We start from the raw sequence: 27,604 nt of genomic DNA on the forward strand, positions 1-27,604 counted from the left end.
CTTTTCTCAACAAAACTGGTATTGAACATCAATTTTCTTGTGCTCACACCCCAACAAAATGGTGTAGTTGAGAGAAAACATCGACATCTTCTTGAAATGACAAGAACACTTCGTCTCAATCCAATCTTCCCACATCTTTGTGGCTTGAAGTTATTCAAACTGCCTTTTCTTGATCAACGGACTACCATCACCATCACTTCAAAACATTTGTCCTTGGGAAAAGATATTCCAACAAATTTTCCAAATTATTCTATCTTAAAAGCTATGGTCGCGGTTTGTTTTCCCCTGGTTAAAGCCTTATTCAAACCACAAACTTGATATGAGAAGTAAGCATTGTGTATTCATTGGTTATAGTTTACAACATAAGGGATACAGATGTCTTGATCCACATACGTAGAGTCTTTGTTTCGGACATGTCATTTTAATGAAACCGACTTTCCTTATAAAACAGTTTTACTAATCATACTATAAGCTCTAACTCTTCTCTTTACTTCATGTCATCCTTTTATCAAAATTCCTCATCGGTGTAATTCTCAATCCTTTAACTCTTGTCCCGATAACTCTTTTACTCATTCTATTTCCTCCTCCGATCCTTGTTTGTCCAATCCTACTTCGCTTTTTTCCTACTTCAAATTCAACTTCCAATTATCCATCGGTGACTAATGATCATACAATGCAGACAAAGAGGCAAAAGTGGTATACATAAACCTAAAATATACACAAAGAACCAAACATCCTTTTGCCCACTTGCTCACCTACCACCACTTTACAAAATATGCCTAAAGCTCCTACTACCTTTTCCTAAGTCGTAAAAAGATCCACAAAGTGAGAGAGGCAATGGCAATGGCGAATATAATGCACTTCTTCAGAATAAAACTTGGATGTTAGTTCCTCCTGTTGATGGTCAAAACGTTGTTGGCTATAAATGGGTGTTTAGAATCAAGCAAAAGGCAGACAGAACTATTGATAAACTCAAGGCTCGACTAGTAGCAAAAGGTTTTCATCAAAAATCTGGTATAGACTTCACTGAAACCTTCAGTCCTGTTGCTAAGCCTTCTACCATAAGAATGATTCTATCTGTTGCAGTTCAAAGAGATTGGTCTATAAAGCAATTGGATGTCTCCAATGCTTTTCTACATGGTCATCTTAAGGAAGAAGTTTATATGGCTCAACCTCAAGGATTTGTTGATTTGGATAGACCACACTATGTGTGTAAATTACAAAAATCTCTATGGGTTGAAACAAGCTCCTCGTGCACCCGGTATGAGGAGTTAGTCAACGCTCTCAAGTTCCTTGGTTTTACCTTGTCAAAAGTCGATCCATCATTATTCATCGAAGTGACTCTCAAGCAACCACATATATTCTTGTTTATGTTGATGATATATTGATTACTGGTAGCTCTTTTACCTTTTGCAACTCTATTATTCAACAGTTAAGTGTCAGATTTGCAATGAAAGATCTCGGTCATCTACATTATTTTATGGGAATGGAGATAAAGAGAGATTCTCATAGTTTGTTTCTATCTCAAACAAAGTACACTTATGATCTTCTGGATAAAACAAAGATGCTCGATGCCAAGCCCTGTTCTACTCCTTGCTCTACATCAGTAAAACTCACTCCTCAGGATGGCGAAATACTAAATGATCCTACTGAATATAGGTCTACTGTTGGAGCTCTGCAGTATCTTACTTGGTCACGACCTGACATCTCATTCTCAGTCAATCAACTTGGTCAGTTCTTGCATGCTCCTACCTCATCTCATATGGCTGCAGTCAAAAGAGTACTTCGATATCTTAAAGGGACTATTACCAAAGGCATTATGTTCACCAAAAGCTCTTCAGATCAAATAACGGCTTACTCGGATCAGATCTGGTGTTTTGCCCAACTAATAGAAGATCAACAACGGGATTCTCAGATATATTATGGTACTAATCTCATTTCTTGGTGTGCCAAGAAGCAACCAACAGTTGCTAGATCCAAAGATCGAGTCGAATATCGAAGCTTAGCCTATAATTTGCGTGAGAACTCTCTTTGGATAAGCATTCTTCTAAAGGATCTTCAAGTTCCTATGATTCATCCTCCTCTTCTCACGGTGTGATAATATAAGTGCAATTTCTTTATCAAGTAATCCCATTTTTCATGCGTAACCAAACATTTAGAAGTTGACTATCATTATGTCGGGGAGCTAGTTACAAGTGGATTACTTCTTATCAAGTATGTTTGTTTGTGCGCGCACCATTGTCGATGTATTCACAAAAGGTCTATCAACTCGAGAGGTTTCAATTGTTAATTCACAAGCTATCGAGGCGAGATTCACCCTTCAAATTTTGAGGGAGGGTAATAACAGAAGACAAGATAAACTGACAAGTGTAGTTAGCACTAACTTCTAGTTAGATTCATTAGTTAAAATTCTGGTATGGTTAATAACTAACTGATCCTTGTCAGCAGTTAGTTACAGCTGTTTCTAAACTAGTATATATACAACATTGTATTCAGAGAAACAAAATCATCAAATCATTGTAATAAAGTTTGCTTTCATTTTAATTTGTTATCAATAAGTAATCAACCTACAAAAATTTGCTGATTTCGTCCATGCTTTTATGCTTAGGTTTGATATAGTAGCTAGATGGTGCTATTGCCCTCAGCTCTTCCGTATGGATGAGCTATATGTGGATTCTTTTGAGATAAATTATTTGAAATCACCGTTCACACGCCTAAAAACAAAGACTCAGCCAGAACCAAATGAACATAAAACAAAATTTAATAACTAATCAAATTAATTACCATCAGAGTCACCACCCCAAGATCGAGTAACGGATCCACCTCCACCATATCCTCGGTCACCACCGCGTCCACCACGGCTGTACCCACCACCACCTCCGTCTTCACGACAGCCACCTCCACCACCACCGCTATCTCTAGACTGAGCTTCATTCACAGTAATATTTCTTCCATCAAGCTCTTGTCCATTCATGCCCTCAATAGCTTCCCTCATCGCTTGCTCACTCAAGAACGTCACAAATCCAAATCCCCTCGATCTTCCAGTCTCACGGTCGATAATAATCTTACACTCAGGAATGCTGCCATAAACACCAAAAGCTTTAACGAGAGAAACAGCATCGGTAGCCCATGCAAGTCCACCAGCGAAACAACGGTATTCAACATCAGCAGAAGCCATGCAGCTCAAGTGATCGAGGAACGATACATATGTATATATATATATATATATATATATATATATATATATATATATATATGTTTTTATCGGTATGATATGATCAATGTGAGGAACGATATGATCTAATCATTTTTATATCAGTGTGGGTAGCTATTTTGAGCGGGAAGAGAATAAGTGCGTACACGACTATTTACTACAAAAGGAATAAATACGTACACGAAAACTATGACTAGCTGGCCTGTTGATATATACTAAGCCCGGGCCTGCTACTTGACAGTTAACGATTCAAATGTCCAAAGGCCCAATGTCCAAACTCCATTTTTTTTTCGATAACCATATGTCCAAACTCCACTTGAAATATATAATATATAATATGTGTATATTGATAGTTAATGATTTAATAGCTCAAAGTTTTCTTGAATAAATAATTATATGTATGGGATTTTGAATTAAAAGCCTAAATTCTATTAGATTGAGTTATTAATTTTGATTTTAGCATTTTCTTTGTTCATTTGTTTTTGTCTGCTTGAGCCTAATTAAACTGTAATTACCTCTTATATATCGACATAAATAAGAGTAATGCTACACCGACCCACTTATTTGACCTACTATTTGAACCTACTAATGTGTTAAAAGATGTGGCATCTCCGGCCATATCAACCACCCCAAACTATTTAGTTAATTAGAACATTGTAACTCCCGTACGTGAACATATAAAATCTTCTCACGCGCGATTTTTCCTCTAAAATTAAAATAAGGAATCTTCTCCGTCTCTTCTTCTACCAAAACAAATACAAACCCACATTAAAATAATTTCATGTTACAAATCTCGAATTGTCCGTCATCATTACAGTAAGGTAATAACCCTACGAAGTGCCAAGGCATCATGAGGGATTATAGCTAGTAAATTCGCGGACAGAAAAAATTCGTTACGGAAATTATGTGCCAAAAATTTGAAATTTTGAATAATAATACATTTAAAAATTCAGCCAAAAAATACGAAATAAACGCCAATGCACACATACAATTTGTCTTTTATACGGGTATAATACGGAAAAAAATCGGATATATTTTGTTGCATTACAAATTTAGAATGTAATAATTTGTTAGAATTGCTCATTAACTACACATGCATAACTCAATTTTTCATTTATATTTATTTGTTAACACTTTAGTTCTTCGATATTCTTTAAGTATGGAAGATTCTAACTTAAGTGGATTTTCAAAATTAAACCTTCCATTTTGAAGTTGCATCATACTTTTTATAGTATGTTTTTTTTTTTCATTTAATAAATACGCACCTTATTATTCAGCAATTATAAGTCTGGATCATAAAATTCGTGTATTAATCCCTAGGTTTGAAACGTTCGCCTTATTATTCATATTATACGTAAAAATGTATAAAACGGGTATTAAACGCGAATTTACTAGCTTATGGGAAATGTTGTTCAGCAACATACAGATTCTCTCGCAAGAAATGTTGGAAGAGGCACAAGACAAGCTTGTTTGGATAAGTCCAATAGATAGGCGAATGAAGACAAAGGCCGATTGGATTAAAGGTTGGTGAGAAAATGCGTAGAGCATCTTTAGGTGAGATACTTTCCTAGCATCAACAATTTGGTGTTTTTTCATCTTCAGGAGAGTCACATGTTGATGAAAACACCAAAAAAACACCAAACCAAACACCAAATCGGCCAAAATTTGGTTCCAGCTTTGGTGCTGTATCAAATCTCTCTCGCGGTTTTGGAAAAACCGCGCGGTTTTTCTAACACTGCATGGCCTTGGGCTGCTAAGTGGGCTTCTATGGTGCGGTTTTGCCAACATCGCCTGGGCTTGGGCTTCTATTGGCGCAGTTTTGCCAATACCGCGTGCGTTTTTTCTAAAAATTAGGAACTGTGCAAATGAAGAAATTAATAATTGTGTAATTGAAGAAGTTAGGACTTGTGCAATTGTATCTAAAAATGATAAAAATGATTATGATTATGTATCCAAAATGATAAAAATGGTCCAAAACCTATGATTATGATTATGTATCCAAAACGATAAAAATAATCCAAAATCTATGATTATGATCCAATATCCAAAATGATCCAAAACCTATCATATTACATAAAATTTATTTAGCTCTCTTCTTATGCCTCTTACCACTCGATGCCTCTCCTATCTCTATTTGGATGTTTCGAAGCTGCTCATCTAAGTTCCTAACCTGATAACCAAGATCTTCTCTGTCTGCACGAATGTTAACTACCTCAGCCTGAAGTTCTTCATATCCCTGATGTTGTTGCGTGTACACCTGCTGAATATCCTCATACACTTTTTGAGTCTCATCATACGCACGTTGGGATTGCTGATATGTTTGAGAATATGCCTCCTCTCTTTCTTGGCTATAATGATACACGACAGTCCTCATCCCATCAAACATACGAGCCTTGTTCTCATATCCTTCCCGAACCTCAGCCTGAAAATCCAATAAAATACAGTGTGAGTACATATTATATATATAATGAAGATGATAAATAAAACAACTAAACTCACCGTGGTATACTGATCAATCTGCGGCTCTAACTCATAGAAACGAGCATCAGGCACCTCAGGAATGGAAATGTAAGTAGCCTCCCCATTAGGTCCACACACGACAAACATCTGAGGATTACTGGCAGACACAGGAGCTGGATGATATATATTCAGAGGTTGTGGGTTGTAAACAAGCTGTGGCGGATGAGGAATATGTAGCTCACGTCTCATCCCTTCTAGGCTCACAAACTCGAAGTTGCTAGCCCGACCAACAAGGGGCAACAACAGACCCATGGAGACACATGCATATGACTATGTACATTTATATACCATAGTGCTCAATCAATCACTTGATATTTGCTTTCCCAAGAGTTTTAACTTCGACTGTTTGAAATTGTTTGATAATGGTTACATACTATAGTTGCAATTATATGAGATTTTCTTATTTGTTGCAATGATAGTGTTGTATCATTGATTTCTAATATATAGTTCGTTTTTGTCACAGGCACTTGAGTGATAGATTTTTATGAAAGAAAACCAAATGCACACATCATGCCAATTCTGCCAACGATGACAACTTGATTTTTTAGTCATATATTGAGACAATAACTATATTTTGTTATAATAGATATTATGAAACCTAAAAGATGCTCCTGTTGAATGTATTTTTTATTTTATTTTCTTTCTCACATATTTAGTTCTTACATTTTCTAAAAGTGTTGTATGTGTCAGAATATCTGCTCATGTTTTAATCAAAATGTTAACTCAATTTTTCCAAGTTTTTTCTATTGAATTAGGTGGATATGTTTTAGTTACTTATGGGATTTATGAGATCCATGAGACTAATTGTTGCAAGTGAAAATCCACATTATCAATATTGAAACTGAAGATTTGTACATGCACTGCCGCCATTAAACTTAAAAAAATGATTGCATGACCTCAAAGATATAGCTTACTAATTGTTGAGTCATTGGTTTTATTAGAATGATCATGCATCATGTTTATTCTTGGATTGTGTGAGGCATGTTGTTTTTTCTTGGATTGAGGTTTCGCAACTGTGTGAAACACATTAGTCTGTTGCAATAACATGGGATTTGAAGCACTTGTGGGTGCATCACTTATGGGCATATTGCCGTGTAAAATTGATTATGTATGACGCACAATAGTTTAATTGAATTAAATATAAAAAAGTAGTAGAAACACTCATGATTTTTTTCCCAATAAAATTGGGATTAAAATAATAAATTGATATGATTTTATTTTGCTAGATTCACCCATAATGACTCGAGTGGCATAGCCACGGGTTAAATTCTAGTTACTCAACATGCTCTATGTAGATCTGAATTTACGGATTAAAATGTTTTATCAAGATAAATAAATAGGATAACGTACTTCCGTCAAACACTCAAACGAGAACAGAAGTATAGAACACATTTCCTACATTCTGCATCCCACACAGAGGCCGAGAAAATGAACAAAAGAGCAAGAAAAGGTTGCTCGTTAAGAGTGCAACACAAGAAGGGACAAATTTGCATCAGGTGTTCTTCACTTTTTCTCCTTTAAATGACAACTTGAACCATGGAATCCACACTGATGTTGTTTTCTGGTAAGCAATGTATTCATTGGCTCTGAGATCATGTTGCAACATCCTTTGCTCTACAAGACCAGTGACATAGGCTAAGCACAGACTATTCACAAGAGATCCAATGAAGGTCCAACCATATCCAACGTTCCAACCAAAAACTGCCAATCCCCACCACCACAATTGCTCCCCAAAATAATTTGGATGTCGAGAGTATTGCCACAAACCCTTCTTGAGAACGATCTCTGCTGGCTTTCCTTGTTCTTTCAGTATAATGTTCCTACTAACGAATTCATGGAGTTGTGTGTCTGCGAAGTAAGCTAGAGCTATTCCACAACTACAAATGATTGTAGCAATAGTATCCCAAGTGTTCCATGGTTTTTCAACTGAATGAATTGCGTACATTGGGAGGCATACTCCCATCATTAAGACCTGAAGTTCAGTATGAATATATAATGTTAGTGCAAATTGAGTAGTAAGAAAACAAGCACAGAAACATGACAGTTGAAATGAGGAATTTAATATGCTGTGACAATAAAATAAGGCGTGGTTGACGGTTCCTGTATAGGACGTGTATATCAACAGATTCACACCAGTCTCCCTATACGGAAAGAAAGTACAATTTCATATCCATAGTCCATGCATTTTAGAAAAGTGAATTACCTGCTGAGCAATGTAAACTGCAAAAAACGAGACCCACCACCATCGCTTACCGTACTGTTCCCTCATATCAGTAAATTGCCAATCTTCTCTTGCACCCCATTGCCACATTTCTCTCCAGAAGTAGCTATGGGAGAGCCTAATGTGTTGGGGTTTATACCAATGCCAATCGATTCTCCCACTACACAGATAACTTGTATTACATACTTATCATGTGAATAACAACCCCAAAAGCTATACTTTGACTATTTTTTCACCTATCGCTGAAGGCAAACCCTTAAGGTTTAGTGGACCATGATTTAATATACAAACACCCTATAACATAAAGTTCATAGAAACAGAGATCAATGTGAAACTTAATCGAAATGGTGCCCGCATTGAAGTTGGTTCCTGATATTGAGAAACGCAGTACCTGGATGTCTTGCTTTCTAAGCCGAGCTCGTGTACGAACAATCTTTAGAAGAGCAACTGATCTTTTAGATAAGAAGTTGTCATAGTTAAGTCCATCTGGTGGAGAGAGTTGTGCATGTGTGAGGACAACCAAACCTCTAAACCATATCCTATTACCAAAACTATCACTGATAGCCTTAATGATCTGCCTATCCAAATTATCCACCCTATATACATCTAGTCGATCCACATACAACAAAACGTCAATAGTTTTGTTCGGAAGGAACCTGCGAGGTAAACATAAAATAGACTAAAAACCAATTGAAGAATAGAGGTGACTGTTGGGTTTGTGGAACCGTCGAGCTTTGCTCCGGTGATGGTAGCGAGGAACTAACAATTGTGAAACATAGATGGCTGGATTAAGCCAGTTTTTTCACTCTTGGACGACCCGGCGTCGACGGCCCCCACCTTTGTGTAGTTTTTTTCTCTCTGTTTCGGTCGGCTGATGTGACCAACCTTGAGAAGTTTGGATGGCCCAGTGAACCGACCGAAAAAGAAGTTTGGACGGCCCAAGAGAACCAACTGAGATCCATGCACATTTCTTCCTTCCTGTTTCGAAGTCGGCCTGATGTGACCAACCTTGAGAAGTTTGGATGGCCCAGGTGAACCGACCGAAAGAAGTTTGGATGGCCCAGGTGAACCGACCAAAATTCGTCTTGACGAAATATTATGAAATTTTGACAGTTTGTCGAAATTTCAATAACCAAACCCATTTTCTCACGAAATTTTCTCCCCACCTATATAAAGAAACTTATGGTTAGGGTTGAGATAACTTTTGAGAGATTCATTTCTTGGGTATTGTGGGAGCTCTATTGAGCTAGGGTTTGAGTGAGGCATTTTGTTCTTGATTCTTGATATCTCTTGTAAACTCTCCAATCTTTGCTATAAAGGAAACTCGGCTCTTGTGTGGATGTAGGTAACATTTACCGAACCACCTAAATCTTTGTGTCTCTTTGCATATTTACTTCCTTATTTATTGTTTACTTGTTATGGGTGATGATAAATTAGTGGCTTTGCTTGTTTGAGTTTGTTGTGATAACTACCAAAGTCTTGGGTGGGTTGATTTCCTTGGTGTGATCTCCAAGTTGAAATCATTTGGGATAGAAAGTAGCTAGATTGAGGTGTGACTTTCTAGTGAAATCTCCCAACAAGTGGTATCGAGCACGGTTTTGAATCATTGGAACAAGGTGTGTGAGGAAAAGACTCCACCTTTAGCATTGAGAGCTAGGTGTTTGAAGAAATTCCTCTGAGAGAGTCTCCACCGTTGTATTGGTTCAAGTGGAAGTCATGACGACCGAAAAGGAAAGCTACAAGATAGAGAAGTTTGACGGAACAAACTTCGGCTATTGGAAGATGCAAATCGAGGACGTACTCTATCAAAAGGATTTGATGGAAACATTGATAAGTGAGAAGCCCGATGAGATTCCGCAAGACAAATGGGATTTGCAAGATAGAAAGACATTGGCCACAATCCGATTGAGTCTCTCGAGTCAAGTAGCCTTCAATATTAAAACCGAAGACGCGGCGAGTCTCTCATGGAGGCACTTACTACGATGTATGAACAACCCTCGGCCGCAAACAAAGTCTATTTGATCACCAAGCTATTTAGTATGAGAATGTCGGAGGGGACCTCCTTCAAGGATCACCTAAATTAATTCAACCAAACTAAGGACCAATTGGAGTCGGTTGAGATTACATTTAGTGATGAGGTGCTAGCTTTGGCGATACTTGGACAATTGCCTCCAAGTTGGAAGGCGACTATGGCGGCTATTAGTGGCTCTGCGGGAATGACCAAGTTGAAGTTTGAGCACGTTGTTAGTATGGTACTAACTGAGGAAATCCGGAGACAGGATTGTCCGTCATCTTCGGGATCAACTTCAGGGTCGGCATTGAGCACTGAAAGTAGGGGAAGAAAGTCAAACAGGAGTCGTAGTAAGAAAAAGTGGAGGGGGAGATCGAAATCTCAAGCCCCCCAATTACAAAGTGTTGAACACAAACCTCGAGACTTAAGTGAAGTTGTATGCTACAACTGTGGTAGGCTTGGCCACTATAGTCCCAATTGCCCGACACCAAGAAACAACAACAACATTAATAAGAACAAGAAAAAGAATCAAGAAGCTAATGTTGTTGAGATGGTAGATGATGCCTTGATATGTTCGATGGAGCAAAAGAAGGAGTCTTGGGCACTTGATTCCGGAGCATCTTTCCATGCTACCTCACATCGAGAGTTCTTTGAGAACTACGCCGAAGGTGACTTTGGAACGGTCTTTCTCGGCGATGACCAACCTTGTGACATTGTCGGCAAAGGTGGCGATGCATGTCAAGATGAATGGCTCGTCATGGTTATTGAGGGGACGTCGACACGTTCCGTTTGAGGAAAAATTTGATTTCGTGGGGCAATTGGCAAGTGAAGGATTTGTTCTGATCTTCACCAAGAACACTTGGAAAGTCTCGAAGGTTCAATGGTTGTTGCAAATGGTAAGAAAGATGGTACTCTCTACATGACTACACATGGGTGTGAGTCGATTCTTTGTGGTACATGGCAAAGAGGATCCGAATGTTTGGCACATGAGACTTGGTCACATGAGTGAGAAAGGAATGAAAATCCTTCACTCTTCTGGTAAACTCCCAAAGTTACAGTCGACTGAAATTGACTTCTGTGAGAACTGCATATTTGGAAAGCAGAAGCGGGTGAGTTTTCAGAGAATGGGTCAGACTCCAAAAGCTAGAAGGCTTGAGTTGATTCATACAGATGTCTGGGGGCCAGCTAATGTCTCTTCACTTGGCGGAAAGTTATATTTTGTGACTTTCATTGATGACCATACTAGGAAGGTGTGGGTCTATTTCTTGAGACACAAGTCAGAAGTATTTGAAGTGTTCAAGACTTGGAAGGCCATGGTTGAGAATGAGACAAGCTTGAAAGTAAAGAAGCTGAGATCCGACAACGGTGGAGAGTATGAGGATTCAGGTTTTAAAAAGTACTGTGCTGACAATGGCATCAAGATGGAAAAGACTTTGTCAGGGACACCTCAGCAGAATGGGGTTGCAGAGCGGATGAATAGAACAACGACGAAAGAGCTAGGTGTATCGCATTACACTAGCGAGGCTTGCCCAAGCAGTTAAAGGCGAAAAAGTGTTAGCACGCAAGAGCTTACCCCGATCAATAGGGGACCATCGGTACCTTTGGACTTTAAGATTCCGGAGGAGTGTGGAGCGGGAAAGATGTGAACCTTTCCCATTTGAAGGTGTTTGGTTGTGTGTCCTATGTCCACATTAGTGACCAAGCTAGAAGCAAGCTTGATGCTAAGTCACTAAAGTGCACCTTTATCGGCTATGGCGGTGATGATTTTGGGTATCGCTTTTGGGATGATCAAAATCGGAAAATCATTTGTAGTAGAGATGTTGTATTTAATGAGAAGGTGATGTACAGGGACAGAGATGAAGCACAAACCAAGGAATCGGGTACAGAGAGCGGCACAGAGTATGTTGAGTTGGAAGACTTCGATGTAAGTCGTGGTATAGTGGGAGCCCCACAGTCAGAGGATGACAGTAGTAGTAACTCAGAGAATAATGAGGATACTACACCACCGAGTCCATCTCCACCTCGTGCCCCAAGGAAGACATCCAGGCCACATGTACCGAGTACGAGATATCCGCCCTCCACCTATGTGAAATTACTTGCTACTTTATCGATGGTGGCGAGCCTCAATGCTATGATGAAGCATTGAGGCGAAAGTGATGCAAGCAAGTGGGAGCTTGCTATGCAAGATGAGATGAAGTCCCTCATCTCTAATGGCACGTGGGAGTTAGCCAAACTACCCATGGGCAAGAAGGCTCTGACGAACAAATGGGTGTTTAGAGTCAAAGAGGAACATGATGGTTCCAAGAGATACAAAGCGAGGCTAGTAGTCAAAGGTTTTCAGCAGAAAGGCGTTGACTTCACGAGATATTCTCCCCATGGTGAAACTAAATACTATTCGGTCGGTGTTTGAGTATTGTTGCGAAATGAAGATTTGTATCTTGAAAGCGGTTGGATGTTAAAACCGCCTTCCTCCATGGTGACCTAGTTGAGGAAATTTACATGCCGCAACCGGAGGGTTTCAACAAGAAGGGTAAAGAGAATATGGTATGCGCAGCTCGAAAAAGAGCTTGTATGGTTTGAAACAAGCCCCTAGGCGGTGGTACAAGAAGTTTGATAACTTCATGCAAGGAAATGGCTACTATAAATGCAACGCCGACCATTGTTGCTACTTGAAGAGGTTCAACTCCACCTACGCATCCTATTGCTATATGTTGATGATATGTTAGTAGCGAGTTACGATATGTCGAAAATTGGGAGATTGAAAAGAAGTTAGCAAGTGAGTTCTCTATGAAGGACTTGGGTGTAAATAAATAGATTCTAGGGATGAGGATCGAAGAGATAGGCGTAAAGGTATTCAGGTTGTCTCGGTGAGTATGTTGAGAAGGTATTGAAGAGGTTCAACATGGGTGGTGCGAAACCAGTTTGCACACCTTTGGCGATCCACTTCAAGTTGTCAAAGAACACTCTCCCAAAGATCGTTGAGGAAAGCAACTTCATGGCTAAGGTACCATACCTCTGCCATTGGAAGTCTTATGTATGTCATGGTTTGCACGCGTCCGGATATAACCCAAGCGATGGGGAGGCTGTCGATGATTTATGTCTAATCTCCGGCAAGCAACATTGGGAAGCCGTGAAGTGGATATTGAGATATCCGGAGGGTACTACAAAGAAATGCCTATGTTATGGAAGGGTGTTGTGAACCCGCAAGGATATGTGGATGCCGATTTTGCGGTGAGGTAGATCGCGAGAAGAAGCACTCTTGGTTATGTCTTTCACGGTAGGTGCTACTTTGCAGATGAGTTGGATTTCTCGATTCTGAAAGATCGTTGCTTTGTCTACCACGTAAGCGAGTATGTGGTACATTCGAATAAAGCAAAAGAGATGATTTGGTTACAGGGGATTGATGGAAGAGCTTGGGATGAAGCAAGAGAGAAGTGTGTTACACGCTGATAGTCGAGTGCTATACATCTTGCTAAGAATTCCGCCTTTCATTCTAGGACCAAGCACATTGGTCTCCTGTATCATTTTATCCGATCTCGTTGGAGGATGAGGTTTTGGCACTTGAGAAGATCCGGGGAGTGAGAATCCGGCGGATATGTTAACCAAGATCGCGTACTCTCGAGAAGTTGAAGTTGTGTTCAACCGGTGGGTCTTCTAGCTTGAAGACCATGTTGGATGAGCCGAGTGTTTCATTAGTAAATTGGATTTGGATGGAGTTGTTACAATTGAGATGTGATGTGCTTGTAGAATCTCGACAGGTTCCAAGTGGGAGATTGTTGGGTTTGTAGAACCGTCGAGCTTTGCTCCGGTGATGGTAGCGAGGAACTAACAATTGTGAAACATAGATGGCTGGATTAAGCCAGTTTTTTCACTCTTGGACGGCCTGTCAACACTGTCCCACCTTTGTGTAGTTTTTTTCACTCCTGTTTCGAAGTCGGCTTGATGTGACCAACCTTGAGAAGTTTGGATGGCCCAGGTGAACCGACCGAAAGAAGTTTGGACGGCCCAAGAGAACCAACTGAGATCCATGCACATTTCTTCCTTCCTGTTTCAAAGTCGGCCTGATGTGACCAACCTTGAGAAGTTTGGATGGCCCAGGTGAACCGACCGAAAGAAGTTTGGATGGCCCAGGTGAACCGACCAAAATTCGTCTTGACGAAATATTATGAAATTTTGATAGTTTGTCAAAATTTCAATAACCAAACCCATTTTCTCACGAAATTTTCTCCCCACCTATATAAAGAAACTTATGGTTAGGGTTGAGATAACTTTTGAGAGATTCATTTCTTGGGTATTGTGGGAGCTCTATTGAGCTAGGGTTTGAGTGATGCCTTTTGTTCTTGATTCTTGATATCTCTTGTAAACTCTCCAATCTTTGCTATAAAGGAAACTCGGCTCTTGTGTGGATGTAGGTAACATTTACCGAACCACCTAAATCTTTGTGTCTCTTTGCATATTTACTTCCTTATTTATTGTTTACTTGTTATGGGTGATGATAAATTAGTGGCTTTGCTTGTTTGAGTTTGTTGTGATAACTACCAAAGTCTTGGGTGGGTGATTTCCTTGGTGTGATCTCCAAGTTGAAATCATTTGGGATAGAAAGTAGCTAGATTGAGGTGTGACTTTCTAGTGAAATCTCCCAACAGTGACTACCCACCTCATACAAAGGACAATATTTTCACTACTACAACGTACTATCTCATCAGGAAAGATGCACTAAAACTGCGAAAGGTCAGTCAATGATATAAAAGATATTCTGAGAAAGATATGTATGCAGTGCCAGTGTGCCACTACTAACCATTTTATAGTATCAAGAGCCTGTTCATTGACATACCCCCCTTCTATAAGCCCAGGAGTGTCAATAATATTCAATGTAAATCCCGACCGCGAGCGTGAGACCATAACTGGTCGTGGTACTTCAGACTGCAGATAAAATCACAATTTTAGCGCAAAAATCATACAAAACAATGACGAAAAAGATCATAATGGAAAATAAATGTCCACAAGGATTTAATTCGTCAAGATACTTTATTGTAAGCAAATAACCATCGCTACTTCACCAACCTGGAACAGTGGAAAGCACTAACAGCTACCACTCGTTCCCCAATCAGGGAGTTCACAGTCGATGATTTCCCAACTCCACCTTTTCCCATTACAAGGATTGTTAATGTGTTCACATTCTACATGTGTCAAAATAGTTAACAAAAAGAAATAATTCACTATAGAATTTTGAGAATATGTGGAAAATTAGAAAGAGAATGTTTCAAGTTAGCAAAGAAACAAACCTCTTGCTTTAGTTTACCCAGTAATTCAAGTAATTTTGTTTGGGTGGCTGCCGGGAACTGTTGAATGCCGGTCCATTCGCGTATCAGTTGGGATGCCATTGACTTCTATGAAATGATAGATACTTATATAAGATCATCAATAATTTAATAAAAAGCAATTAAAGCCTTAGTATATAAAAGATATCACTTGTTCAGTTTCAAACATAAATGATAGATATTCTGTTTTAAAAAAGAAAGATAAACCTTTAACAATGATTCTAAATAATGACTAAAATTGAGAGGAAAAAGAAAAAAAAAACCCGACCACGGAGTGCAAGCAGTGGAATATATATGTTACTAGAAACAACTAAATTTCATGGTTCATAACTTATCAGCTTTGCATCAAAAATACAACAACAAACTCTCAGTTGAAGCACACACTTAACTGATTTAAGGCAGCAGAATGATGGATAGATAACCTAGGGCACCTCTAAGTTCACAAACCAAAACAAGTCTTTTGCAAGCGTCATAAGTAACAGAGTGTCGTTGGTCGCGCTCTTATGCAGAACTCCTGGAAATATTTCACAGGATCAAAGGTTTGCCTAGCTCTGATCGAGCTCAACGTACCCTTGGCCCTGAAGCCTAGAGGCGCGTACGGGTGCCTACTGTCACTTAAGTTTGTGCCGGCCCCTAGGCTCACTCACATCTCTATGCCTATAATGTATCGGCCTAATTCGTGACCCTCAAGATGACATGTCTTCGGGACCGAGACAGCGTAAGGTAGAAGAAAGAGGGAGCACGTGATCCAGTCCGCGAATCATGCAAGGGGCGCGGAATCTGGAGGGACGCGGAATCTGAAGGGGCATAGGGACCAGTGCATCTGTAGTGGACGTATTCGTGAGATACAATGTTATAGGTGGCAAGGGGGTCGCATGCAGCATAAGGAAGAGGAGTCATGATGCAGCGGATCAGGTCCGCGGTAACCTAACTGCCTAACTGTCGAGAACTGCATAACTGCCGAGAACTGCCTAACTGCCGAGAACTGCCATATATAGAGAGAGAGAGGTGAAGAGAAGAGGGAGAACTACGGCACAGCTTGATCCTCCGTGAAGGGGGTACGTAGGCAACCCAATGGGTTCAGCTGATCCATGAAAGACATGTAAGGTGAGAAGGTATGAACAGGGTTCATACAATGGCGCCGTCTGTGGGGACCGAAGATGACCTCGTCTGTGTTTTCTACCGCATCAAAGAGGAGGAAGCTCTCTGAATCACCTGTCTTCCACCTCAAAACAAAGAAATCGCCCAATCTATGATTTGAAATGTGTTATTTGAATCTTTATGTTGTTTATTATGTTTTGATTCTGGTTGGATGATGATTGGTGGTATTGAGGGTGGCTGTCAAAGCTTTGAACCAAGCATTAATGGCGTCACCGGTCCTGATTTTGTTGTTGTAAACTCTTGTTGTTGTGATTTGAATTGGTTGGTTTGATGTGGGTTGTTGATAGTTGCTTGGGTGCTAGAGAGTGGTGCTATGGAAGCTTTGACAAATGGTAATGGTGGTCGAGATCTAGATTGGGGAGAGATCTCGACAGTTGTTAAAAGGGTGTGGTGGGTTAATTAAAGATGTTAGGTTTTCGATGAGGAGTGAAACCGTGGGTATGAGGAAGTGAGGAGTGGCTGATCCGGTGGTGGCTGGTGGTGGAGGGAGCGGGTGAAGGAGACGAACCTTAGTTGGGCTTTGGGCCCAAGTTTTTAAACCGGTTTCTGTGGGAAGCTTTCAGAGATCATTCTAGATCTCCGTTTCTTCTTTTTTCAGTTTGGGATTGTCTACCGCCTTGGCATTGCCAATGGAAGCACCAGCATTTTTGTTTACTTGCTATCCTGGATTTATGTGTATGCCGTAGTCGGGATTTATATAATCGTATCTTCTGCTCGGGAAAAATATGAAGCAAAGCAGCACATATATTACCGATTTGTTCAATTCCTTGTCATTGTGTTCACCATATCTCGGTAATTGTCGTCTCGCTGAAATTCACAGCATTAAAAGCTATGGATCTTCTCTCAAAGCCGCCTTGGCATTCATCCCTACCGGATATGGCCTCGATATCAATTGCCCGTGTTTAGACCGTCTCCGGCAGATATCTTGTAATGTGGGATAATCTTGTGGTTTCCTTTGGCTAGATTTTATGACATGCCGTTTGCAATGATAGTTATGGCCCCAAAGGGCATTTCTATCTTGGATGCCCGATTCCAATCGATCTTGACGGGATCCTCTTTAATGAAGCATTTGGCGGGGGCCTCCACATATCTCGTTTCGGCCAAAGAAAAGAACTAACAACATTTGAGGTACAAACTTTATGGAGTTTGGTGGGTGCACATGAGCGTGCTTTCGGCCAAATGGATTCAACAACAGAGAGAGGGGTAGTAGGCCCTGAGAATGTTAGAAGTACAGATCAAGAAAATGGTGCTTTAGAGGAAAATGAGAAACATCAGAAGGCGAGCGTGCGAGGGAAAGTGAACGGAGCTATAGGATCTGTTGATATGCTCTTAAATGCGTAGAAAAGCTGAAAAGATGAGAGAGGTTGACTCAGTACAAAAAACGTAGAAAGGCATACACCGCGGCAGGTAACTCTTTCTTTTACCGTCATGTACATAATTGACGGACGAGTAGTTACACTGGGGGCAAGCAAGCCTTGCCCCCGGCCTTGGCAGAGATGTATGTGGGGACAGATTGGGATTGTCCCCAGACCGCGTGGTATTCCGCGAACCTATTCGTTCTAGGAGGTCGCGGACCATGAATGAGAAACGTGGTGGTATACCTCAGGGTAAGACGAATGGTACACTATTTTGAGCACATGATTGCCATTATATTTGTAGGCAAATAGGTATGCTGAATTGATGTTCCTCGTTAAAACTCACGTATTATTTGTGCAATACTCGAACATGAAAGTTTCAGGTTGCAAAAAGAGAAAGACTTGCGGTACCGTGGAACCGAGCGGAGTTCGAGCTGGTATTGGGAGATGGATCCATCTCACCACATCTACTACCTTATTTGCATACACTATATTATCATCAAAGAGTTTACTGTCTACATTAAATGTATATTGCATGTTATAACATTGAGTAAGACCAGAGTCGAGCCCCGTACTAGCTATACGGGGAACCTCGGAGTTTTTGTTTAGTTTTTCATTTAAAAGAGAGGAAGCTTGTTTTTACATATTGCTAAATGAGCTGAGGAATGATAGTTTGTGTTAAATGTTGTATCAATGAAATAGAGAGCATACTTCTTCAAATTGTTTAATGAGTAGTGGGCTATGAACGAAAATAACTTGGGGGCAAACTGAGCTGCCCCCATCAGGCTTCACAGCTGACCAAAGACAGCGGGGGGAATGAGCCCTTCGCGGACTAGATGTCCGAATCAAACTTGGGGGCAAATTGAGCTGCCTCGAGCCAGAGGAGGGGGGATGAGCCCTTCGTGGACTAGATGTCCGAATCAAACTTGGGGGCAAATTGAGCTGCCTCTGAGCCGAGAGCGGGGGATGAGCCCTTCGTGTGGACTAGATGTCCGAATCAAACTTGGGGGCAAATTGAGCTGCCTCGGAGCCAGAGAGCGGGGGGGATGAGCCCTTCGTGGACTAGATGTCCGAATCAAACTTGGGGGCAAATTGAGCTGCCTCGGAGCCAAAGAGCGGGGGGGATGAGCCCTTCGTGGATCGCAGATGTCCGAATCAAGCTTGGGGCATGCCTATAACTACATCAATTTTAAAGGAAATGGTTCTAGATTTCTAGAATTTCATGTATCGTCCTATCACTAGTATTGTCTTTCTCAGTCTTTGCTCTTTTCTGGATCCTGCCTCAATTATCATCATAGAATACTCCTCATCAGATGCCTTACGTGATCGCAAAAAGTTTTGTAGAAGCCAAAGTATGAGCCCAATGCGAATAGTACTCTGCGAATTCAGAACAATGCGAATAGATATAAGAAATGTGGTCTGAACTCTGAAGGCTACTTGGAGGGCCACTTGATGAGCAAAATCCAAGCCCTGCAGCCACTTCCTCCTAGGTGCAACTGGTCTGATCTAACCTAAATTGAAGAGGGGAGACTCAGCAGACTGACACGTTGTCTGACAAAAAAGTTACAAGGTCGAGCGCGGGACCAACAAGGACTTCACGGAAGGTTTTGCCAGCAAACCTTTTACCAATCCTCATCATACAAGCCACATGTGATTTTCATTGGAGGAGAGGATTTCTCAGAACTAGTCAGCTACAAATAGAGGACTTGTTGGCTACTTACTCTTGGATGTCTATTGTGCTCGTGGAATCAGAAACACTTGCTTTGTATGTGTTCTTTGGGCGCAGGTAGAACATAAAATCCCTAGGACTAATGATGATGAGGAAATAGCTGCTGCTGAAGCTCTCAAGGACGAGAGCATCTACGACCTCATGAAAGAATTTGTTGGTCCTAACTATGTTGCCGTTTGAGTCATTCACACTCCATATGCTTATCAATTATTTTACTTAGGCCTTGAACTACTATTTCTGAGAATTATCTTCGTTCTGAAATCATCAATATTCATAGTTCCATTTCAAGCGGAAAAAACCTCAAAATTTCTAGAATAGGAACATGATATTATATATCTTTAAGTTTAAAACTTAATTGCTGCAGAATCTCTAATAGCCAAACCCTCTTGAATATGGTTGTCTATAAATCACCAAATAATTTTTTTTTACTATATGAAGATCAAAGAAAAACAATGTCTACAAGTACATTCGTTCCAATCGAACGAGTAGAGACTTTGTTTTGCTAAGTCAGCAATATTAATTTTAATTTAAAAATAAAAAAGGAGGGAGGGGAATATACAAATAGACTGTGAAATCTAGGGAAGATACAGTAGCACTTCCGAATGTTCAGCATCGGACAATGAGGACTTACTTCTATTAACTCAGTGGTCATAGCCACTAGCTCCATGTCATACTGCCCCATCATCTGCTGCCATGTTCTTGCTGCAACATGACTTGGAACTAGTATTTGGTGGAGAAACATTAGACCCTTTGCTTTAACTTCTTTTTGCTCAATACTGGAGTGAATTCCCTTTGATCCTCTTCCCTGGCAGCCACAAGTCTTGAGTTCAGAGCTTCACGAGCAATCTGTAACTGAGCTGTTTCTACTATCTGAGTTCTTGAGCTACATTGCGTTTGTGGCACCATTTTTTGAGCACTCGCGTCTAAATTACTACCGTACCTCTTGTGAGGTTATTGAGGAGAGGGAAATGGAGGAAGATGGCGCTGGTGATGATCATGCACGATTTCTCCTTACAGATGAAACCGTTTGTCAGAATATGTATGAAAATAAAAAGGAGCAAAAAGAATATTGAGTTGGAACAAGAACTGGGATGAAGATCGGATACATACAAGTGGTGTTGCACGCAATATCAAAATTGAAAATGAAGAGGTAAGACCCAAGAAAAGCATGGAAGCTGAGTCTCTTTTGATACGCTGTATCCAGTTTGACAGATTACTTGATCCCAGTGTTTCTAGTTGACCCCAGTGCACTTGTAAAAGTATCTCCTACATTTGTTCTGTTTTTCGATCTGTTCTTTCATTTTATACTGAAGATTCCAGCTTCACTTCCCTATAGGTATGGCGATAAATCTAGCTAGGATATCTGATCTAGTGAAAACATTGAAAAGGTAAACAAAGAAGAGTCTGTTATATGTACCGAAGAGGAAAAAATTTGAGCAAGTTTGGAGGAAGATAGAAGGGGAGCAATGTAAACCTGCTGGAGAGGTGAAACTGAATAATTCATCTTTTAGTCTATAATTTAGTTTCTTTCCGTGTAGTGTTTTCCATAATTGAATTTCTTTCGTTTCTTTTGTTATCTTAATCTTGCTTGACAAGCTATGTTCCTATAATTATTTGTAAAGTGCACTAAAAAGTAAAAGAGGTAACACTCCAGGAGCACTCAACGGACACTGCTGGAGAAAAGCACTACTTAAAGAGAACTCCCAGATAGATGAACAGGTGTTGAAAGAGCATAAAGAAAACGTCATTTGAACTTTGAAGAAAAGAAATTTAAATATATGTATAGTCTACACCAGATCTACTGTTAATTTGCATCATACCTCTCTGTTATGTTTTATTACTATCAGTTTGAAACTTTATCTGGTGGAATGCAGGTATTTGAGGGTCTTACGGTGGATGGAGCTAGCAAGGAAATAGAAGAGGACATCCTAGGAGAAAAGAACGTGTTTGAGGATCAGTCCGCAGTCTACAGTGGAGAAACCACAGCTAAAGAGAGCTATAAGGGAGATGAAAAAGAAGGATAAGAAATCTGAAGAAGAGGTCAGTGACAAGATATAGTGGGGAGCTCAATCTCTGACTGTAACATTACTTCGAATATGTTCTAGATTACCATTTTATTGTTTTTTCCCTTTTAGTCTCTCTTGTATCCTGTCCCTAAAGTTATACCTTCATTTGTTATACGTACTAAATTTCTCTGGGACTTCAGACGTGCCACCAAAGCAAGTGAGGATAGTACTACACATACCTGCATAGTCTATCTTGTATCCTGTTTATAAAGTTACAGGAATTCTCTTAAACAGATTATCCGTTTACGGACATGTTATATAGTGTCTTGACGCATCTTATTTAGTGTCTTGACGCATCTTACCTGCATAGTCTATCTTGTATCCTGTTTATAAAGTTACAGGAATTCTCTTAAACAGATTATCCGTTTACGGACATCTTATTTAGTGTCTTGACGCATCTTATTTAGTGTCTTACCCACGACCATGTAATAAGTGTAAATGAAAAAGTTGTTCAAGACACTATATAAACTGTTCAAGACACTAAATAAATTGTCCAAATATCAATCCGTTTAAGAAAAAGCCTGTATAAAGTTATACCTTAATTTGTTATACTAGATATCTTTGGGACTTGAGACACGCGACCAATGCAAGTGAGGATATTAATACACATACCGTACCATAGAAGGTTGCTGGTGCTAGCGTTACCAACTACACAGAGTTCGTGGGAGAAAAGAAGGTCATAGAACCTGCCTCAAGAAACAGACCACAAGCAGACCACCATTATCTAGAACCTGCCTCTCTTGCAATGGTTCAGAAAAATTAAGCTTACAGGAAGGAAGTAGAGGCTGGGAAGCTAGTTGATGCTTGCCATCTTAATTACTTCTTAACAAATATTACCAACAACCAAAGCTAATGGCGCAAGCTCAGAGGGTCTAGATGGTGAATACGTCAGAAATAAGTAAATCTCCAACTTAGATGCGGATGTAGGTGAAGAGGAATGAAAAGTACTAAAAACAGAAACTATTCTAATGTAAGGTATAAATAATGAAATAGTAACCACTGCCCTGTATCAACACTTGATTTTTAGGTGCTTATCCGATGAAGTCGTTTACAAAACTTGAAGCAAATCTACCTAATCATCATATAACAAACAGAGTCAAATTCTTAAGAAATTCATACTACAGCTTCATTCTGACTCAACATGTCTTATACTCAACACCTGTAACTAGTAAAGAGGGAAGAGGGAAGCGGAGAGGTTGTTGCAACTGACCTAGAGTAAAAGAGTTTCTAATATTATGTATTATCTGGTCATATACACAAATAACACAACTGTCAGAGCCTCTATATCCTTTTTTGCTTCTTGATGTTATGCTAGGAGTGAAATATTTTGGGCACTCTTCTTCCAGCGGATGACTCCACATGTTGTTACCATTAGAACTGTGGAAAAGATAAGAAATGATAGAAACGATATCCACATATGCTTCCACTTTCCTTTAGAAGCGTACAAGACAGATATTGCCGTCATAGCAGTTGCAATGAATCCAAAACCTTCGACAATACTCTGGACTAGAGTTGATCCTATTAGTGCCGCCAGTATCGAAAGAGTTCCAATCGCCATCCCAACAATTCTAGCATGCCATTCTTCTTTTAGAACTTTTGGATAAAGATTGCTACACCAAGGTTTAGTCCATAATCCAATATATATTTGGCCACATACCCCCTGAGATTAGAAAAACTCCACTCCCACATAACTAATTGTCTAGAAAATTTTTCAAACTATAAGGACTCGCACCCCCAATTTTTTTTTAGCAAACTTCCACTACTGCACCCCCAAACTTTTCACAACTATAGTAAGAATATTATCAACAAAAAAAATAGTATAAAAAAATAACAAAAAACATTCTAATAAACCAACTTTTTTACTTCTCTTTTTGACCGTACAAAATTATTATTTATCATTTATTTGAAGTTCAAAACTATTAAAAATGGACAAATGTGTCTTTGAATATTTGATGGGTTGATGAGACTAAAACAAATAGCCAAAGGCCCAAAGCCCAACCAGTCAGTTTGTATAATTCTAATCACCAATAATAAACTCGTATAATGTCCTTCCTTTCTTTCACTCTCAATTTTTAAACAAACGGTCAGACCTCAACCAAAAAAAATAAAACAAAAAATACAAAAAAAACAAAAAACATAAAACATAAAACACAAATTCAGAAAGGACTTGCGGCGCAACGCAGCTTGTTGCACGCTTGTCCCCAATTATTTGTAAAAGTCATTATCATTATCAATAAAATTTCCACTTAAAAAAAACAAAACAAAACAAGGTAATTTTTTATTTTCAATGTTAATTTTTTATAAGTCTATATAACATTATTATATAGACTTATAATATTATATGAAGTTAACAATTTGTTGAATTGTTGTAGACTTGTGGACTAAATTATTTAGATATAAATAGTTAGACATAGTAGTATCAATTAATGGCTGAAGTGCTTAAGTAGTTAACGTCATCAGTCCATATTAAATTATTAGTAGTCAATGCACTCTAGTTTTGTGAATTGAAATAAATGTATAATTTTGTTGATTTTTATTGTTTAGACCTTTTGACAAAAAAAAAAAAAAAAAAAAAAAATTGCATACGGTTTTTTTTTGGTGGGGTAGGGTGTGCACATAATCTCGCACCCTGGCTTAGAATCATGGCTTCGTCCCTGTTTGGCCATTAAGAATAGCTCCTTATAACTCTCCATCTTCTTACCCATACTCCACTTTCTGAAATAGACATCAATCACCCATTTTTATCCAGCCCCACAAAGTGCAGAAATACATACAAACAATGTAGTTTCTAAATTTGAGTCGAAGCCCCACAGATTCTTTAATTAGAGAATACCCACTTGATCACCAAGTCTCATACTGGGAGAAAGATGTTCGAAGAAAAGAACATACAACTTATCAACCCAGCCAAAAACCATACCCACCGTACAACTGCTTCCTTTCCATAATCTACACCCAAAAAAGAATAAAATATATTGGAAATTAAACATAAATAAAACACATCTACTTAATATATCTTACTTAATATATGCTAATTACCTTATGATGTCTGATTTGCTAGTGGTGTAGCAGGAGTGAGAGTGGGACTTTTAGGCGTCGACATTTCAATAATTTCCGAACCATAACCTCTTAATGGAGTTAAGCTTGGGTTTGACATTTTTTATTTCCAGCTGAAACATGAATAACACAACAAATTTTGTAAACATTAAAAGTTTGTTTCAACTGCGAAGATTCAACAACATTTTCAGTGGAAATTAGGCAAGAACAACAACATGCATCTAAATCTAAATTCAACAATAATATTATGATAAACTAAACACAAAATTATATAAATTTTGATAAATGCATTTTTTTCAATCAACTAAACTAGTTATTGAGTAATTTCAAGATACAACAACTCAAAATTATTAAAGAAGAAGATGAATAATAAATTTCCAAACTCAATTAATTAAAATTTGAATCTTGCTAGGTTATCATTCAACTCATTTTATTTGAAAACGATTCTCAACTCAAATACTAATTGTTCAACAAGCTAATAAGCTAGACTACTATGAACAAAACAAAGAAAAAGCTTAGTATATAATACCTAGAACTGCTAGAATTGATGTGAATCGTAAAAATTGACTAGTCTCTCGAGCTCTGTGAAGTGAAAGAAAATTTCTTGAAGAATTATTTTTTCCTCGAGTGGACATCATTTTATAATGGTGGTGTAAGAAGAAAGAGGAGCTGGAAATGTTGTCGAACGAATAACGTAATCACGCGTGCTCTTAGTGGCCACGGGACCAATCCGCGTTCTTGAGCTTTGTTCGTTAGAGGAGAGAGACACAAATGTTAGTTATTTCGTTATACTTGGACACTTGGACACAAGCCCCGGTCCATAATCGAGAAATTGGGTTGTATCCAATACAGAGCTCCGTATCCATTAGGAATCTTGTACTCTTTGTAAAACGAGCCATTTGGCCCGGCTTATAGCCGGACTTGCTACATAGATAGCTAATGACTCAAAAGCCTAAAATCCAATTGAATAAATAATATATGTATATTGATAGATAATGATTCATTGCATACTTTGTTTGAAGAGTTTATGCTTTTCTATTTTTTTAAAGAGATTGTAAGCTCTCAAACCTTAATCTAGTACGTGTAATGCGTACATTTTTTCTGGCTGATGCATAAGCAATAGCGAAAGACAAATCGATGTCAATTTCAAATCTAGATTAATATCATGATATAGGTGACAAATCTAGAAGAAAACTACAAATATACAAACATCCCTGAAACCCTAATACACGACTTATATAGTGCAACACATTTATTCAAGCGCGCATAACTAAGTTATTTGTCTTATATCCAATTTGGAATGAAACAAATGTACTATCAAAGAAATGCACTTTGCCTAATGACGCTTCACAGAACTGCATTGTTCTTCATACCTCTTTAAATTATATGCATTGCAGGTACATTTTAACAGGTCATCCCTATTAGAAGTAAAACCATTTTCTTGCGTATATGTATATATACTAAAACAATCGACATAAATTCAAAGTGAAAAAGCATTGTACTCCCCATCTTGCTTGAATTCAGTAAATTTTATCAAGTATGCAAATTCATTCCAAAATTTAGTGCTAAATTAAGAAAAGTACTTGATATGAAATATTCTTCTGGAAAGGATCAAAAGACAGTTTAGGCATACATATTATCTCAGTAAATCAAAACAAAACCAAAAACATATATGCAAATTCAATTAATTTTTTTTTTTTTTTTTCTTTATGATGTACAACACAATCGCAAAGTAAAAACTAACACTGCTCATATCATTTAAAGCAAGTTAGATTATACATTTATCAACTAAACAAATGAAATAAAATGAGATGTGCCTCCAAATAATTCAAATTAGAGAACAATACCAACCAACTATACCATGGTGTAGCACCAACAACTTTAATAGTAACAGAAAATATTTTCCGAAGTTGGGAAGGAGTGCCACGAAGGAACCATGATTAAGGACTTGAAGTCACGGTCGTCAAAAGCATTACTTTCTCTCAGAATGAGAACGGTTTCGGTTAAAAGAAAATTGAGTAGGAGAAATTTCTAAATTGTGCACTAAGCTATCATTATACCTTGCTCAGATCCAAAGGGACAAACTCTAAACACAATTTGAATTACAAAATCAGGCCACCACTAATGTAAAACTACCACCAACCCATTGTGTAAGTCTGAAACATGGTCTGTAGGTCCAAAAATACTTGTATAGGCTAAGATGTATTTTGTTTAGTCCCCCATAGAATTTAGAGTGGAAGATATACTATGTTTCGACACTCAAACAAATTTTGCAACCTAAGCTATGCTTTTGTTTATGATAGCGGTAGTAAAAGTTTTTTTTGTGTAATCATCTTCAGATGGATCCCTCTATGTAAGCTGATTATTAACACTCCATATGTCCATTCCTCACGCATCATAGGCAAAACCTAGTTAACATTAGGAAGCTCATTAGGTGGCATTCCCATATCAGCATCATAAACGAATTTGAGGACAAAATGGCGTAATAATGAGAAAATATATTAATTATTTAAAACCGAAATCTACTACAGACGATTGGCTTGGTTCCCCATAAAATGGGAGCAAATGATGTATGATAGCGGTAGTAAAAAAAATTGTGTAAACATCTTCAGATGAATCCCTTTGTGTAAGCTGATTATTAACACTCGATATCCATTCCTCTCGCACCATGAGCAAAACCACCTAAGTAAGCTCATTAGGTGGCATTCCCATATCAGCACCATAAACGAATTGGAGGACAAAGGCGAGTAAGTAATAATGTAGCAAATATATTAATTGTTTAAAACCCGAAATCTACTACAGAGCATTGGTTCTAATCCCAATCAAATGGGAGCCAAGGACTTACATGCGAATCACCATTGTTGCAAATGCTTAGGCAATCATATCAAAGACAACTACCAATCAAAATACTATACACACAACATTATGACCATTTTTATATAATTTTTTTAT

At 38.7% G+C, this 27,604-nt stretch overlaps 3 protein-coding genes across 3 annotated transcripts; all 3 read right to left on the bottom strand.

The window, feature by feature from the left end:
- Positions 1 to 2,776: 2,776 nt before the first annotated feature.
- LOC147506307 (small RNA binding protein 1-like) lies at positions 2,777 to 3,181 on the bottom strand. The gene has a single exon (XM_086604232.1). It carries the CDS (start codon positions 3,176 to 3,178, stop codon positions 2,777 to 2,779), a length of 402 nt encoding a protein of 133 aa, XP_086460358.1. The 5' UTR covers positions 3,179 to 3,181.
- A 3,694-nt stretch (positions 3,182 to 6,875) lies between these two features.
- Positions 6,876 to 8,238, bottom strand: LOC147506308 (uncharacterized). Its single transcript, XM_086604233.1, has 2 exons — positions 7,938 to 8,238; positions 6,876 to 7,706 (listed from the first exon to the last, which is right to left on the bottom strand). The coding sequence occupies exons 1-2, from the start codon at positions 8,043 to 8,045 to the stop codon at positions 7,227 to 7,229; spliced, it is 588 nt and encodes a 195-aa protein (XP_086460359.1). The 5' UTR covers positions 8,046 to 8,238; the 3' UTR covers positions 6,876 to 7,226.
- LOC147506309 (translocase of chloroplast 34, chloroplastic-like) lies at positions 8,212 to 15,816 on the bottom strand. Its single transcript, XM_086605738.1, has 5 exons — positions 15,677 to 15,816; positions 15,252 to 15,356; positions 15,040 to 15,146; positions 14,765 to 14,890; positions 8,212 to 8,611 (listed from the first exon to the last, which is right to left on the bottom strand). The coding sequence occupies exons 2-5, from the start codon at positions 15,348 to 15,350 to the stop codon at positions 8,212 to 8,214; spliced, it is 732 nt and encodes a 243-aa protein (XP_086461864.1). The 5' UTR covers positions 15,351 to 15,356; positions 15,677 to 15,816.
- Positions 15,817 to 27,604: the final 11,788 nt, after the last annotated feature.

The sequence above is a fragment of the Coptis chinensis genome, chromosome 4 (assembly GCF_015680905.1).
Source record: "Coptis chinensis isolate HL-2020 chromosome 4, ASM1568090v1, whole genome shotgun sequence".
Lineage (NCBI taxonomy): Eukaryota > Viridiplantae > Streptophyta > Magnoliopsida > Ranunculales > Ranunculaceae > Coptis > Coptis chinensis.